This window comes from Rhipicephalus sanguineus, chromosome 1 (assembly GCF_013339695.2).
Source record: "Rhipicephalus sanguineus isolate Rsan-2018 chromosome 1, BIME_Rsan_1.4, whole genome shotgun sequence".
NCBI lineage: Eukaryota > Metazoa > Arthropoda > Arachnida > Ixodida > Ixodidae > Rhipicephalus > Rhipicephalus sanguineus.
The window spans coordinates 106539523-106557892 of record NC_051176.1 but is presented as its reverse complement, the minus strand read 5'-3'; the positions used below and the strand labels follow the sequence as shown (position 1 = coordinate 106557892).

General features: G+C 46.5%; 2 protein-coding genes across 3 annotated transcripts in view; both read right to left on the bottom strand.

The window, feature by feature from the left end:
* The window catches only part of LOC119395151 (cytochrome P450 4c3-like), a 387183-nt gene that overhangs the window by 116644 nt on the left and 252169 nt on the right, over positions 1 to 18370 (bottom strand). The gene's annotated exons all lie outside the window — the stretch shown is intronic.
* Positions 16872 to 18370, bottom strand: part of LOC119395113 (cytochrome P450 4V2) — a 50752-nt gene continuing 49253 nt past the window's right edge. For both annotated transcript variants that reach the window (XM_037662404.2, XM_037662410.2), the window contains exon 12: positions 16872 to 18231. In XM_037662404.2, coding sequence (XP_037518332.1) covers positions 18062 to 18231 — 170 coding nt within the window. In that variant the 3' untranslated portion in view covers positions 16872 to 18061. The remainder of the gene's footprint in view (positions 18232 to 18370) is intronic.

Sequence of the window (18370 nt, the reverse complement as noted above, 5' to 3'; positions counted from 1 at the left end):
TTCTCGATATGCCATGCTTCAATCATCAGGCGCGTTTCTTCATTTCTATGCCGGTACAACACTGCGCATTCATGAAATTTTGGCGTGCACTTACAATCTCGACAATGTAAAGATAGATTAGAAGGCGAGCCTCCTGTAAGCGATCTCTTATGTTCCAACAATCTCTGGTTGATGCATCGGCCCGTCTGTCCTACGTAGAAGCGGCCGCAGCTGAAAGGGATCTTATACACCACACTCGTACGGCAATCAGTGAATTTGTTGGTGTGTTTTACGATCGTAAAACACACCAACAAATTCAATGATTGCCGTACGAGTGTGGTGTATAAGATTCCTTTCAGCTGCGGCCGCTTGTTGGTGTGTGTGAAATGTTACTAGGCACACAGAGCAGTAGCTTGACTCCAGTATCCCTACAAAGTGGAGCTCTTTGGGCCTGCTCATATTCGGTGTAATCAGCACAAAGTCGGAGTCAATTCTTGTTGAACATAGAAATCACGAGTCAGCGAAATAACTGAGGAACGTCAGCAGAACGACTCAGACTGGTTAGACCACAGACGAATGATAAACATGAACTCGTCGTAATCGTAACCGCTAATCAGTGAACCGCCAGCACAAGCTTCAACGACAAATCTTTCCTGCATCCGAAAATCATCCGACAAATCTTTACTGCATCCGAAAAGACACACATTGCTCAAATCAGTTGTAATTAACTCGAAATGTCCAGCTAATTGATCCGACTGCGTTCTCAGTGCGAAAAAAATTGTGATGTGTCTCCGTTTCCCAACCTTCCCGACATCTCAAGCACCGCCACTACCGTTAGCAAGATATGCCCTAAGTTTTCGCAATAGCAGCTGATAAAAGTGCTTTTATCAGCTTTCCACTTGGTGACACGTGCCGTCAGCGCACAAAACAACGAACTCATAATCACACTCCCACCCTTGTTTCACTTATCAAAATGCTTAGCACCGTGCTACGAAGGTGCCGCATTTAGCATTTGTCTCGGCCTAATAATAATATTACATAGGCGTATCTACCGGGGGGGGGGGGGCAAGGGGGGCGCTAGCCCCCCCCCCCCCACTGAGAAATGTTAGGGGGGCGCCCCCACTCTTGACCTTGGTCATTATAGGCTACAGACTGGGAAACTAACAAGTAAGTCAAAGTTTTACTTGAACGCAGTGATCACGTACTCATGTAATAAAATTTGTGCTACGATTCAGCTGTGGCGACTGTCATCCGTGTGTCATGACCACGCACTGTAGACTCTCTGCTGTGCGGGCTGCCTATTCCACGCTGTCGCGTCTTGAGCTCGAGCATTGCAGAGGAGGGTATCGCTCAGGTGGGGCTCTATAACATTACAGCAGTCTGTCATGGTTTAATTTTGTTCTGACAGGCCTAAAATTTACGTATTCGGCGACGCAAACACGGGCGGGAACCAGTTAACGTTTTATAGCCCGATCAAACACTGTCTTTTCTCAGGAAATTTAGTTTCTTTGAAAACAATTAGCATCGCCACTGCTGCATATCCAAGCTGCTGCGAGTTGATGAATGTGCAGAAGTGTCGAGTATTTTAGTTGTGCCTAGCCAGGAGAGCTAAAAAAGACTTTAGTCTCCGATTAACCTGCTTCACCTTCCTTGTCATATGGTAGGCTGCAGCGATCGTGGCGGCTTGTAAAAAGGCAGGGGACTCGAGCACATTGAGAAGTCCAGCTTTCAAGTTTGCCCTGTTACTTGATCTACCTTTATCTTTATCTGGGTATAGCTGCAAAAACTGCATTTAATCTCCATCACTAAGAAAAACACGATGCTCAGACAATTCAAACAGCTCCAGATTAGGTCATTACGCGTGAAGTACAAGCTAAGAAAGAAATCAACGAACCCCAATCTGCATTCCGAAATGTGAGACTTATAGTAGCTCATTAATAGCAATATTTTGTTTACTCGCACTTGCTGCTGGTGCTGAAGATAGAGAAAGAGAGAATTTAAATATTATTTCTAAATGTTGAGTTAATGTCAGCAACTATTAGCGCACAGGAATTTAAAGAGAAAGGCGACAGAGTTTAGGTGACAGTTTGTGCGGCTACGGTTCAACAGAAAATGTTTTTGACAGAGCAGTAGGTTTGCTATGCGATATATGCTACTTGTTTTACTTCCTTACTGATGGGTCTATTACGCAAGGAATACGTAAGTTAGCATTGTTATGTTTATTTAGGAAGAAAATGATGTCGCTGATGCAATTTTGTTATTTGTTACGCGAGAATGAAGAAAGTTTGCATGAAGTGTGACGTTTACAAATACTCGCAGCAAAGAAGTGCATAGAACGGACAATGTGCATGAGTTTGATTGCTTTCGAGCGTGTGAGCAACGGACATCATCCACAATCGCACATTCATTCCTCGAAACTCTGACCACCCGCCACGCGCCCTTATTCTGCGTATGTGGTAACATGGAGGAAGGAAGTGTTTTCTTCTCCTTCCGCGCACGCTACGTTGTTCAGCTGCAGGGCGTCTGTAGGTGCGTGTCGCCACCTGTAGAAGAAAATGCGTAACGATCGTACCTGGATAAGTTTCCCAAACGGCCGGCAGGTGACGGCACCCTACGCTACACGGATAAGTTCACGCAGGCAGGATGGCTGTCGCGCAATGTTGGTTTAAATAACGCGAATTCGCCTTTTCTGTTGTCACACTCGAGCAACCCAGTATAAATATTCGATGTGATAGGCCTCAGATCACATTTCGGTGTATGATTGTGGAATGAGAGAGAGAGAGACTCTTTATTAGAAAAACAGAGAATTTTGCCGCCGTCAGTATACCGCTGGCATGCTGCTCTGTGTAGGGATGGGGAATGGGATTGATAGACTAAAGAAGAGAGGGGAGGAAATAATAATAAAATGAAAGAACATTAAAAAAAATGAAATGCGCGAGTGAACCTGATAGAAATATTTACAACGAGGGTGTCAGGTAAGTTAAGGCTTTGCTATGTGAAATAGCCAAACCATTAAAGCTTTTCGACTACGCCAGTTTTTGATAGATAATTAAACAGTGACTGTAAAACCCGTCGCTGCTTTGAAGGGCCCGGCACTGGGCCTAATATGTTGTGTAATGTTAACTGATCGTGGCAGATCATGTCCATTTGTCGCTCACACAATTGTCTCTCATCGCGGAATGAGACATCAGTACATAAGAGCTTGAGCCACTTTCTGTCATCACAAGTATCTACCACAACGGTGAACAAACTGAAGCCGAGGTATGACTAATCTCCTCCAGTCAGGTGGAATCATGGCGAAGAAGAAAACAGGTGCCGACCGAAGTGAAGAAATTCCTAAAAAAAAAATTGAGGCTTCGGCCTCCGCACGGAAGCCTTGCTCTAGACTATAGAGGTTGGCCACAAGTTTCATTTTTGTGCGCGGATTGCCAACCAAACGACTCGTCCTGATTCTCCAGCCCGAGGTGACGTCCCCCATTCACGTGACTGCCGCATGGAGCTCCCTTTTACAATGATGGAGCTCGAGGCGGCACTAGCTCTCTGCAGGCGTTCTACCTCTCCGGGTCCAGATGGCATACCATAACGAGCCTTGTGCAACCTGGGAGAAGGCGCAAGGAGTGAATTGTTGAGCCTTTACAACTCCTCATGGCAGGATGGCAATGTTCCCGACGACTGGAAAGTAAGCCGCTTGGTGCCCCTCTTGAAGCAGGGCAAATCCCCACTCGAACTCGCCTCGTACCGCCCAATTGGCCGCGAGATCGACATATAGGTGGCAGCACAGTCGCCGCGTTAGTGTGGAGAGGCGGTCGGAGGCGCGTATACAAATGCACACAGTGGCGCTTGGTTGTGAGCGGTTTGAGCCGATTGCCGGCGAATAAAATGCGTTGATTGCAGCTTACTGGTAGTATATACGCTCTTCATTGTTGAATCGATGCACGAAGATCATCCTATGTTACTATTACTAGTGAGAGAAGCGCAATCTGCCGATGAAAGGGATGCTCGAACTGGATGACAGTCTGCGCTTACGAACGTTTTTTGTTGTTTTCTCTGTACGTGTTTAGCTTGTGTTTTGTGTACTACGCACTGCAGTAGCACGACTGAACTACTCAAGTGTTTACTTCTTGTTCATCTGTATACCAGCCCATATTCCTGTGCAATGAGTTCAATAGCACTGTTCACGCGAATACGCATATATACGCAGGTATGAGTTTAGCACAGAGCTTTCATCGATTGATTACGTGCACGACAATGATGCGACAAAGGTCCGGTTATTTTATGGAACAAGTGTCTTTTTTTTTTCCAAACTGATAATGTCCGCTGCCTTCCATCAATTTATAACAACTCCACACAAACGCTCAAGATATTGTAAAAAGAAAGGATGAGATTTTGCGTGAAATTATACGACATAAATGTAAGGCACGCCGTCGGGATTAATTTTGAACATCTGAGTCCTTCAAAGCGTACCTAAGTCTAAGCACACGGGTGGTTCTGCATAAATGTCGCCTCAAGCTAAAATTGCGCGCGGCAACTCCGTTTTATTACTGCCGTGTCATTCCATTGTCTGTTTTTTCTTTTCTTTTTTTTAGGAACAGTTTCAGTACCGAAGTCTCAGACTTCACTTGATAGAAATATTTCGCTGTAGCGGGACTGTAATGCCGCGGTTATACACCTAACAACAACGGGAAAGTGCATGAGCCTCGTTTTTGTTTACCACCGAGTCGTTGAAACGCTGCATTCACATACTATTTAATGTTCCTCATGTTTGGGACTATGCCAAGCGCACTTTAGGGTGTGCTTGAACAAGAAAGCGGCACCAACACTGAAATGATTCGGGCGAACGAAGGGTACGACACCAATACACAGCCCTCTCGAAAGTCGCACTCACTGATCTTATTACAATGCGCATGCAGCCGAGCAAGCTCATTTGCTTCTGTGGACCATGTTAGGTATACGTACGAGCAGTTAAACTCGTGCTAACATAACAGAACAAACCGCCCTTTGAGAAAGTGCAGGACGTAGACATGCAAACACGACGTGGCTAGCAGACGACGCAGGGAGCAATCCACACTAGGCGCGCTTCAGCCAGTAACCGCCAGGCGGCGACTCCGCTCAATCTCGCGGCCAATAGCACTGGCCAGCTTTGTAGGAAAGATGATGGAACGAATTATCCTTGGCCGCCTGGAGTGCTATCTTGAACACTACAAGATTTATCCGAACTCCATGGCTGGTTTCCGACGTGACAGCTCTTCCATCGACAATGTAGTTCAGCACGAAAAGTCCCGTAAGCGACTATCTGCAGCTTTGTTCTTAGATGTGAAAGGGGCATACGATAACGTATTACATGGGGCCATTCTCGATGCAGTTGGGGCGGGTGGCCTCGGTGGTCGATTTTTTTTTTTTTTTTGTGGATTGCAAGTTACTTGGCTGCAAGGTCATTCTTTGCGTTTACAAACGATGGCCCAACACGACGCCATACCCCCAGGGGCGTTCCTCAAGGCGAAGTTCTCAGCCCGACGCTATTCAACCTCGCGCTAATTGGGCATGCTGACTACTTGCCAACTACCATCAAGGTTTCAATATACGCAGACGACATCTGTGTCTGGACTTCGGTAGACACACGTTCACAGATACGTGCACGGCTTCAGAGAGCAGCACCTCTGACAGCTAGCTGCTTGTGTAAACAAGGTCTCAGCATATCACCAGAAAAATGCGCACTAGTCGCATTCACTCGGAAACTAATGAAGCCTTATGTCATCTCAATCAACGGGTGGCCAATTCCTTATGCCAGAACTGACAGGTTTCTTGGCGTAATCATTGACAGGGACCTCTGTTGGAGCTCGCACGCGGCCTACCTCAAGCAGCGCCTGACAGCAATTTCCCATTTGTTCAAGTTCTTGGCAGGAATGGCGTGGGAGATGTCAGTAGACGCAATGTTGGAACTCTGTACAGAGTGCTCCTTCTCGGTTTTCTTGGATATAGCCTGCCTGTGCTGAGCAATACTTGCAAGACTAATATTCGTGTTCTGCAGGTAGTACAAGCTCAAGCACTCAGAGCGTGCCTTGGTTTGCCCAGATTTACATCAACAGAGGCAACTATTGCAATTGCTCATGACCATCCAATGCAAACTCACATTACGGTGGAAGTCGTCAGAACGCACATCAGACATTTTGCACGTGCTCCCTGTCGTCACCTTGCACTGCCTTCAGACAGGCGCCAAGCATCATTCTCTAAAGCTATCGTCAAGTAGAACGACAAACTTCCCCCGGGCTTCACCACTACATTTAAACCACCGATGGCCCCTTGGTGTTTTATTCGACCCACAGTGCAACTCAGTGTACCAGGAATCCGGAAAAAAATCTGAGCTGTCGTCACCTGTGCTGAAACAATTTTCTCTGCTTCTTTTGCACGAGAGGTATGCGGACAATGTACATATGTATATACAGATGGTTCCACAAACATCCAGTGTTCTTCCGATGAGGTGGTTGTCCCAGCAAGAGCTGTTACTATCAGCTTTAGGACTGACCACTCCACGACGTCGGCAGCTGCGGAACTAGCTGCTCTGCGCGCTGCACTTTGTTTGGCCAATCGGGAACCACCTCAACAATGGTCTATCTTGAGCGACTCGAAAGCAGCCCTACAATGTGTGCTATCTGCTCTGCGTCGCGGGCCATACGAGCAGCTCGTATTCGAAATTCGATGTCATCTCCATACTTCACATGAGAAAGGGCACCACGCGACGTTTCAGTGGCTGCCAAGTCACTGCGGCGTCATAGGGAACGAACAGGCCGATAATGCCGCTCGGGCAGCTCTTGAAAGCACGCAGGAACATACCATAACTCCTTCGAGTTCTGACGCTGCCAGCAGTCTTCGAGAGCTTGCACAGGAGATCACGCTCGCTGGCCGACAACGCTCTTTGCGATGCCTGTCGTTGCGAGGAGACGCTACACCACATCCTGTGCGACTGTCCGGTATATATTGTTCAGAGACAGTCACTGGCGTCCGTTCTAGCGCGCCTTGACAGTGGACAAATGTCTGTTGAAACTATTCTTGCATGTCGTCAACAGAAGACATCGCAGCTGAAGGCGAGGAAGGTACTGCTGATGTTTTTAAGAGAAGCGGACTAGGACAAGCGGCTGTGACAGTAATGTCGCGTACCACGCTAGAGTGACCGACTGTGTCTGACTCTGTGTGTGCTGTGTTATGTGCTATTTTTCTATCTCTCTCTTTCCTCTCCATCTTTAAACCTCCCCCACCCTGTTCCCATGTGTAGGGTAGCAAACCGGTTTTCCTAAACTGGTTAACCTCCCTGCCTTTCCTTTTCTATCGTTTCTTCTCTTCTTCATGGCGGTACTATAGAGTGATCAAATTAGCTAGATAGAGTGATCAAATTAGCTTGGGATTCCGCAGTTGCGAAACGATGGCTATGTACTGAACGGACCACATATAACCTCGTTTTTATGTTTCTTTCCCCTTCATTGCAAAAACGACTGTCGTGTGGGGACCGAGATGTAAGTTTTTAAAGAAAGTAAATTTTACTTTGATCGCGATCAAAGTAAAACAGGAACCGCGGTACCTGTTTTTTTCTTTTTGGCAGGTCCCCAACATGCTCAATGTACAGCCAGGGAAACACACTTACCTTTTAGAAATCAGAGCTTAATCCAACAGCCCATTATCCTTGTCACACGGGTAGTCTAACCACAGTCAAGTACGACGGCCGTTAAGTCTAACGACTGTTGTACCTTGTCACACGACAACCCTAACCGCAGTTAATCCGCTAACGACCGTTTTCGTAAACGGAGGTAGGCAACCCCGACATGGCGGCCCCCATGTCGGACGCGAGCAGCTCGGCTACCAGCGAAATATCGAGCCAAAAGCGTGACAACTGGCGACGACGGAGGCTTTGATATGCATTTGGGAAGATAAATTGCCGGCTTTGAGGTACAATTTTGTCCGTGCTGCAAAAATCTCTTGTGCATTTCACGAGATTGATACACTTCTGCGTTTGCTCATTGAAAAGGGCTTCACGCTGTTTGATAGACGCGCATCAAAACACGCTGCTGACGCGTCCATAATCAAGCGGGAAGCCCTGTACAAGGCGGTGTTATAGAGGTGTTGCACGAAAGCAGCCATGTATCAACTAAAGAACGCTTGGAAGCGCTGGATGGATGGATGGATGGATGGATGGATGCTATGAGCGTCCCCTTTATAACGGGGCGGTGACAAGTGTGCCACCAGGCTCGAAAAAAAAAAAAACCTTTACTCTTTTTTTTTTTTTTAGCGTTGGCCTAGTGTCTCACACGCTGCAAGCGTGTGACAGCGCCACTGTCTGGTTTACGGTAATTGTGATTACGTCTGCTAACTACAGCTGGGTATAACAGCGGTTAAGCTTACCCGTGTGACAAGGGCATATGTCTAGTTAATATGACCAACTGACATTGCTATAGGTAATACCTCACGTATTCCACGCAGGTATCTACTGTTTGTCATGTTCTTCAGTTCTACGCATGTTCGCCCACCTCCCGTCAGATTCCTTCTTGTGAAGTCTTCCCTCTGTCTTTTGTTCACCGCTGTTTAAACATCATTCCGTCAGATTATCGCGTATATTCTGTGCTGCTATACCTTACAGGGAAGACTGGCAATACGTATACATGCACTGCGCAAGCAAACCCAGCCTTTAAATTGAAATGGACTTAAATAAGTGGCAAGCCTCTAGTTGGTTCTTATGAAAGTTTGCTTAACTGAACTGCTAATCAATCAGCCCCCTATCCGCGATGCGCAGCGCCTATAGGGGCGCCACTGAAAGCCGCGTAGCGGCGGCCGTTGGAACCGCTCGCGGGTCGCGTAGCAGACGCCTCATTTGCGCGCGTGCGATTCGCCGATTGTGCGCGTCCCAGATAATTACTTTTGCGGCAACAGTGTGCGCAAAGGAGCCGCACTTTATAATAGTGGACATGTGTCCGATGTCACAGCTGTGTGGGACGACAATGTCCCCATACGCGACAAGTGTTTGTCACAGACAATCGACAACAAGCTTCTCCTACGAAGTGGAACTCATCGTAAGTACACCGCTTTCTTTATAACGTCCCGATCACTAACGCCTACATGCGTTGACGCGTGAACCAATGTTTTTTCTCGACACAGTAGCTTCGTTTACGTGCCATGTGCTGATATAGTAGATTTTGAGGGAGCGCTGTCGCACCGGCGTATAGATTTCACAGGGTCGGCCACGTGAAGGGTCAGCGTTGGTAAAACTTTGAAACCAGCACGATAAACCTGTGAAAAAATAAACGATAAGCTTGTCATCATCGGTGCAGAAGCGCACAGCGAACATTCTGCACCGATGATCGCATTCCAGGGCCATCAATAGGTAGAATTCAGCCGATTTCGTACAGCACACGTGTGATTCCACGGCGCTTTTTTAAAGGAGCCGTCACCTGCCCTACATTCTCTCGCATTGCGCTTCGCGCCATTCGTTTTTCAAGTGAGCCAAGGTATCGCGTCTTATCAGTAATAACAACCTCATGTGAATTGCAGTGTCTACAATGCAGGCGAGGCGACCAAGTGTAAACGTAGTAGCGTTCGATGAAAACGTAGCGACAAAAAAGAAGAAATAAAAACACGGTAATCGTTCTAACACTGCCGTAAACAAAGCGCGATTGCTTAGCTTCTACGTCGTACAGCCGCAATCCACCGCCGCCGTCGCTTTCGCTCATAAAATAGCACCGGAAACCTGTAGATGTGCGTTCCTGGCGATTTTTTGTGTGTGTTTGAGCAGCCGACAACGCAGCAGGTATTTTTCGACATCGCTGAGGCCCGCCAGAATCGTTAAATCACGATGAAAAACACATCCATCCGTGCACTCGCGTATAGACGCTCGCAGGAACACTGCTCGCCGGGCCCCGCGAGCGCTTCCGAGCTATGGCGGCAGATGGCGTCGTCGGCGCTTTGCGCATCGCCTATAACCTCTGCAATTTTGCACTAGTTTACTGAGATGTGACGTACTAAGCAGGCAGCAGTGGACGAGAAGACGAAGCCATTCTATTGTGTGCGCTTTTTGTTAGGTTTGTAGAAGAGCAGCCTACCGGGTGATCAAGCAACCGGGTAAATTAGCACTACTGAATTGCGAGGTGCGTTGGAATCACACTCGATCAAGTTTTTTTAGCCGCACTTGAATGGTGGAACGTGATGGTAAACGCGGATAACTATGAAACTATAGTGAGCAAACGTTTTCTTTGTTTATTTTTTTGGCCTCGCAGGCTGCCTAGTTGTGTCCGAATTTATACATATGTATTTTACTTTGAATTTTCTTTAAATTGCCTTCAGCAACGCGTTTTCTTCAATGCGGAATTTTAGTTGTACCCACCGTGTTGCCTCAGCGGCTAAGGTATTGCACTGCTAAATACAAGGATGCCGTTTCGATTGCCGGCCATGACTGCCGCATTTTGATGGAGGTGACGTGCAAGAACATCCGTGTACTTAGAGATAATAATTACTGAGTTTTTACGTGCCAAAACCTCAGTATGCTTGTGAGGCACGCAGTACGGATCTTTGGAACAATTTGGACCACCTGAAGTTCCTAAATTTAAGGGCACAGGTGGTGTTACATTGCGCCACCTATTGCGCCACCCACTATTAAACTGCGCCAACTGTGCCGCCGAGACCGAAAATCGAAACCGTGTCCTCGAGCTTAGCATCGCGACACCACAACTGCTAAGCTACCAGCGTGGGTTACGTATGTAGATCTATATATGCGCGTTAAAGAGCACTTTTTAGATGCGAAGTATCTTAAGGCGGAGCTCAATCCGGTGGTGGTGGTGGTGGTGGTGGTGGTGGTGTGCGTTCTGACCACCCTTACTGCGCATGCGCATACCCTCTCCACACCTCCTCTCCACACCTCCTCCCCACTTCCCCTCTCCCCTTCCCCTCTCCACTTTCCATCTCCCCTTCCCCTCTCCACTTTCCCTCTCCCCTTCTCCCCTCCCCCTTTCCACTCTTCCTCTGAAACGCGGGCTAGACATGCCGAAATTCTCCCCTGCTCAACGCCGCGATGAGCTCGAGCGCATGCGCGTCCCCTCCCCTTCTGTCTCCTCTCCTACGCTGCCCCCCTCTCGCCCGCCTGTAGGTCGCGTTCCCCGCTCGCCCTGTGAGAATTAACGGCCAGGCTAGATGGAAGATACGACGCGCGTAGCGTCCCTCTTCGCGTTCCACGACGCGAGGTCGGTAGCATGCCCAACGAACGCCAACGGAACGCGATCGTGCAAGTGCTCCGGCTTCGCATCGCCTCATGGTCCCCTTTAGCGGGAGATGGTGTAATTTTTTCTATATTTAGTTGTAAACACACGCGCACACACACGCACACACACACACACACACACACACACACACACACACACACACACACACACACACACACACACACACACACACACACACACATATAGTTGTTTAAAGAATACCAATATTCTACACATTACGCCAACCCAGGCCCGTAGCCGGGATTTTTTTTCGGAGGCGGGGGGGGGAGAGGGGGGGCACTTGCTGAAAGCCTTGACTATTTGAGAAAAACACCTATTTTCTTGGTTTATTTTCGATAAAACGCCACATGTCATCAAAATTTGGGAAGAAGGGGGCTCGGCCCCCCTGCCCCCCCCCCCCCCCCCCCGCCGCCCGGCCAACCGCAATTTCCCGCAGTTTAGGCTACAGCTGTCGTTCTTGGCCACGTTGGTCGTTCTTGGCCTGCACATCCCGGGAGCGCACCGTTTTTGCGGTCCTCTTCATCGGGTTCAAATTCTACGTGGCAAACGTGGCCAAACGAGTGGGCAGTGCCTCCTATCAGTCTATTATTTCTTTTTCTATATCCCTTCCCCCAATGTAGGGCAGCATACCGGTCCTTCTAGACTGGTTAACATCCCTGCCTCTCCTTTCTCTCCTGTTCCTTCCTTCCTTCCTTGTTCTCTACATGCTCTATCAGCACATAAACTCCGTGCGCTGTGTCCCGAAGTGGGAGATCTCCAAAGATTATGTGCAACTGGATACTCCTCCCCATGCGTCTAAGGTTCCTCGCTAATTTGTTTACTGAGTGGGAGACCAAACACATCTTCAGGTACTCGCCACTATTACTGCGTTATCTAATCACCACGTTGGATATTTAATTCACTACCACTGTCTGTCTGGCCATGTGAACATTATTCCACGCTCTGCAGGCGCCAAAGATCTCACTGTTGCGGCAAATAGCCGATGAATGTTTAAAGCTGACGCTATAAGAAAGCTCCGACGTGAGATGATCTGCGCCAGCAGACTTAATGACAAAGTCCAGTAGCCCCAGATGCCAAGCTTGGTGGTCCACTTCCTGGCGAAAAGGACTGCCGCTGGTTGTTGTCAGTAATTATGTAAACCAGACAGACTACAGATGTCTCCAAGCAGTAATGTGCACCTGAAATTTTTCTGCATGTTCTAGTGAATGAATACATAGTCTGCATAATATAATTGTGGTCGAGGGATAAAACTGTACAGGAATGCAACAACGGATGAGAACGCGTTGGAGGGCGGATTCTTCGTCCGGAAATGCGCGAAAGCTAACCAGAAAGCCGTATTCAATACCAATGTCGGAACAGTTAATCGTAGACGACAAATACAGCGCTCGCCCATGTCGTGTTGTTTCGTCCTTTTCTGTTTTTAGCGCTGCGGTATTTTAAAAAGATGTACCAACGCGCCCAACTAGCCACTTTGATGTCAGCCTATCTTAGTAGCTGGTGTAACGCCTCGTGGTCAGCGTTGGTTCCGCATATTAGCAAATCTAGCAAAAGGAGCTTGATGTGGGCGAGTTGGTGAAGCATACTGGTAAATTTAACGTTGCGCAACGTACACGAGGACTAGAAAGGAACACTTAAACAGACAAGCGCAAACTATCAACTGAAGTTTATTTCAGGAAACACTGATACTTATACATGTAAAAACCACACGTCACATCATCACATGCTCAGGGTATATCGCGACATAAAGGTAATCTCTTTTTCTTGGAGTGCTACTGACGCGCAGCTGATGCAATTGTCTCCGGCACGCGCAATGTAAAAAGCTTCGAGGATCTCCCTCTCTAATCTATCACTGGATCGTGGTAAGAGTTTTGTCTGATTCAAAATTGGTCGGCAGTTGCAGCGTTTACAGTGCTCCGACATATGCCCTCCCGCGTTGTTGTTTACAGTGCATTTGTGCTCACGTGCCCTCTCATTGTAGCAGCGTCCCGTTTGACCTATATATACTTTGTTGCATGTCAGCGGCACTTCATAGACTACATCTTTCTTGCATTGGGTGTACTGTATCGCGTGTTTCTTAGTGCAGGGATCCGGTCTCACTTTGTTTATCATTGGACAAATCTTGGACAATTTACATGGGGCACTGAAAACAAGATTCACATTGTGCCTTTGCGCAACGCTCTTCAAATTGTGCGAAACCCTATGCCAATATGAAATTACATGCACCCTCTTTTTTTCCGCTATTTTTTCTGTGATAACCGCCTGCCTTTCCTTTTTGAACTTTGGAAGAAGCTTCTCGCAAACGCTGGAAATTAAAAATGAAGGAAAACCCGCTTGGGTCAGCCTGGTTACCTGATTCTGGAAACTTGATTCTACTCTTTGTGCGCATGACTTACTTAGTGCTTCCTTTAAGCACGTCATTGCGACACCCCTCTTCACTAACTTAGAATGGGCACTGTCATATGAAATCAGCCGCTTCGTCGCCCGTGGCCTGTACTCCCAGCACACATGCGTGTTCATCAAAGGCCTAGTGATGATAGCATTCGCTTCCTAGACTTGAGGCTAACTTTGATGAACACGCATGTGTGCTGGGAGTACAGGCCACGGGCGACGAAGCGGCTGATTTCATATGACAGTGCCCATTCTAAGTTAGTGAAGAGGGGTGTCGCAATGACGTGCTTAAAGGAAGCACTGAGTAAGTCATGCGCACACAGAGTAGAATTAAGTTTCCAGAATCAGGTAACCAGGCTGACCCAAGCGGGTTTTCCTTCATTTTTAATTTCCAGCGTTTGCGAGAAGCTTCTACAAAAGTTCAAAAAGGAAAGGCAGGCGGTTATCACAGAAAAAAATTCGGCAGATCCCACGCACTGTGGGAATCGATGTAATGCGAAGTAGCCAGCATAGAGCTGCATACATCGCCTTGTTTGTCTTTGAGCCAAATGAAATCTTTCATGCCATGGCATCTAGTTCACCATATATCGCATGTTTGCCATGCTCGCATTCATGCACAATCTAGTGTACACCATGCCAATGAAACGCATATTCTGGTATATAAATGCATCACCTGTCGTTTATGTTCATCACGCACTCGTGTCATGCCATACCAATTTTGGTATATATCACGTTAACAAAACGGCCTGAAGCGCACCATGACAGTGGCATGTAAATCATACCGTACATGACATGCGTAACATGATTCGCATGTTAAGACCTCTCATATATGTTCGTCATACAGTCACATCGCGCATACCAATTTTAGTGTATATCAAAGGAGCGAAATGGCCGCGAGTGCACCATGAGTAGAGCATGTAAATCATACCGTACATGACATGCATAACATGATTCGCATGTTAAGACCTCTCATTTATGTTCGCCATACAGTCACATCGCGGAATATCAATTTTGGTGTATATCAAACAAGCGAAATGGCCGCGAGTGCACCACGAGTATAGCATGAAAATCATGCCATACATGACATGCATGTCATGATTTTCATGTTAACCCCTTTTATTTACGTTCGTCATACAGTCGCTTCGCGCAATACCAATTTTGGTGTATATCAAGCTAGCGAAACGGCCGCAAAAGCGCCATGACCATGACATGTAAATCATGTCCTACATGTCATGCATGTCATGATTTTCATGTTACCATGTCTCATTTACGCTCATCATACAGTCGCTGCGCGCAATACCAATTTTGGTGTGTATCAAGCCAGCGAAACGGCCGCGAATGCATCATGAGCATGGCAATTAAATGATGACATACATGACATGCATGTCATGGTTTTCGTCTTACCAACTGTTGTTTATGTTCTTCATACAGTCACATCGCGCAATACCAATTTTGGTGTATATCAATCTACTAAACGGCCGCTAGCGCATCATGAGCGTGGCATGTAAATCAGGTCGTACATGACTTGCATGTCATGATTTTCATGTTACCACGTCTCACGTTCGTCACACAGTCGTGTCGCGCAATACCAATTTTGGTGTATATCATGCAAGCGAAACAGACGCGAATGCACCATGGCCGTAGCATGTAAATCATGACATACATGTCATGGATGTCATGGTTTTCATTCTACCACCTGTCATTCATGTTCTTCATACAGTCACGTCGCACAATACCAATTTTGGTGCATATCAATCTAGCGAAACCGCCGCGAGTGCGCCATGAGCGTGGCATGTAAATCATGTCATACATGACATGCATATCATTCATGTTACCACGTGTCAGTTATGTTCGTCTACCATATCTCGTCATACCAGTCTTCGTATGTATGCCTTCATTTAAACGGCCGCGAGCGCCCCGAGACCATGTCATGTAAATCATGCTGCACATGACATGCGCGTCATGATTTGCATGTTAGGACCTATCATTATGTTCGTCATGAACTCTTGTCACGTCGTACCAATTTTGGTATATATGAAATTAACGGAAAGGCCGCGAGAGCCCAAAGGCCGTGGAATGTAAGTTATGCTGTTCATGACATGCGTGTCATGATTTTCATGACATGACCTGTCATTTATGTTCGTAATAAGGCCATGTTATGACACACCAATTTTGGTATACATCCGATTAACGAAACGGCCAGGAGAGCACAAGGTCGTAGGCGGCTAGATAGATAGATAGATAGATAGATAGATAGATAGATAGATAGATAGATAGATAGATAGATAGATAGATAGATAGATAGATAGATAGATAGATAGATAGATAGATAGATAGATAGGCTCAAAGTCGCAGAAGTTCGCTAAGAAATGCTTCGCATTTAAAATAGCGGAAAAAAAAGAGGGTGCATGTAATTCCATATTGGCATAGGGTTTCGCACAATTTGAAGTGTTGCGCAAAGGCACAATGTGAATCTTGTTCTCAGTGCCCCATGTAAATTGTCCAAGATTTGTCCAATGATAAACAAAGTGAGACCGGATCCCTGCACTAAGAAACACGCGATACAGTACACCCAATGCAAGAAAGATGTAGTCTATGAAGTGCCGCTGACATGCAACAAAGTATATATAGGTCAAACGGGACGCTGCTACAATGAGTGGGCACGTGAGCACAACTGGACTGTAAATAACAACGCGGGAGGGCATATGTCGGAGCACTGTAAACGCTGCAACTGCCGACCAATTTTGAATCAGACAAAATTCTTAGCACGATCCAGTGATAGATTAGAGAGGGAGATCCTCGAAGCGTTTTACATTGCTCGTGCCGGAGACAATTGCATCAGCTGCGCGTCAGTAGCACTCCAAGAAAAAGAGATTACCTTTATATCGCGATATACGCTGAGCATGTGATGATGTGACGTGTGGTTTTTACATGTATAAGTATCACTGTTTCCTGAAATAAACTTCAGTTGATAGTTTGCGCTTGTCTGTTTAAGTGTTCCTTTCTAGTCCTCGTGTACGTTGCGCAACGTTAAATTTACCAGTAGCAAATCTAGACACTTAAGAAACAAAAATTAGAATACCACATAACCGCTGTTTCCCTGTTTTCAATTTCACCCGGTCTTCATTATACAGAGGTGATTGGAATTCACATTCATTGTGTCTTACAATGTACGTTTTAAAGCTGTATTTAGATACTTAAAAATGTGATGCTATAAAGAACAGCAAGCATTTAAGACATAATGACTGTTATGATTATTTTATTTTCTAGTGTTATTAGATATGAAACACACATACACAAGACAAAGGCACTAATGAAGAAATGGTAGAATAAGTCGGGTTCCTTGAATGTTAGGAGAAAGAAACACAGAAAGAAGACACTACGATTTCTTGGTGTATTTTCTTGATTTCCTTAAGGTACTTCCACTCCTGAATCACTCCAGCGTATAATGGCACATAGCATCGTCCTACGAAGTAAACTGTATCAAACGTAGTAACAGATTATCTTTATGTTTAGTTTCCGGCCGTTTTCACTTGGTTACGAATGCTTTTTCTCAGTGCATTATATGGTGCTTCCAGACAGTACAACATATGGGTGCTTTTTATACGTTTAAAAGGCGATACTCTGCACACGAAGCAGGAGGCGTAGTGGAGATAAAGATTTCCTATTGAAGTTGCGCGTCTGAAGAAATATCGTCTGGTCGGGAAGAATCATTGGTGAAAACAGGAAGAGACGCCGACCAAGGTGAAATTTTTTTTCCCTTTCAACATTGACGTTTCGGCCTGCATGGTTTTCTAACAGCATGACAGAATGACCACATCTTCTACATCACTTTCAGATACACCGATCATTTTACGGCGGCAGGGTAATTCAAAAGCGGTCTGGTTAATATTGCGTGATACTTTGAACCACTCTGCTATGACACCAAACTCGGGACAAAGTTCACCTGCATTCTGTTATAAGTTTCACATGCAGCTACAAATTTCCCATCAAGTAGTACACAATCGCAGCATTGCTAGATGTATCTGCCCTCCGGCGGCTACTAAACAGTACGGCTTGCTAAATTATGTTCCGCTAACAGGCACCCGTTAGAGGAATGCAATTCACAGAGTCCTGGATTGCCACACAGCCTTTGTAGGAATGTTACTTCGTTATGCGCTTAGAATATCCATCCATGTAAAGAGATTATACGGCATTATTTGCCAACTATTGAGTGCGATAGGTGTATAGTCAATCTACGGTCTCAATATGACGGCGCCACGGCTGAGGTAATGCTGAAAAAAGTGAAATCATCTTCATTCGTACGGTCGTAAGAGCACTGGGGCCGCTATTGCCTCGTGTCGTTCTCTAGTTGGTGGCGGTTCTCAGCCGAAAAAGCAGCCAGACAGAGATCACTGCTGCAGCTCAAGGTACACAGTAATGAAGTAAGAAACATGCGTTCAGATGCTCTCCGAGCGTGGTGTGAACACCACTTTAAGTCCATTCAAAGGCCTCAACACAAGTTCGCATGCCAGCTTCAGCTGGTCTCGCTGCTCAACCGCCTGCAGGAAGAAGCGTCGTAGAAGGGTGGCGACGATGATTCTAACTTCCATCGATGCGTACCTCTGACCTGCAAGAATACAATAAAAGAAGTTCAGATTTGAACCTTTAGAAGAGCTAGCGGTGAGTGGTTTCATAAGATCACGTTACTTCCACTTCCTTCACCAAAGCACTACAATTGTGACAATACACCATGACGTCGGAAAATT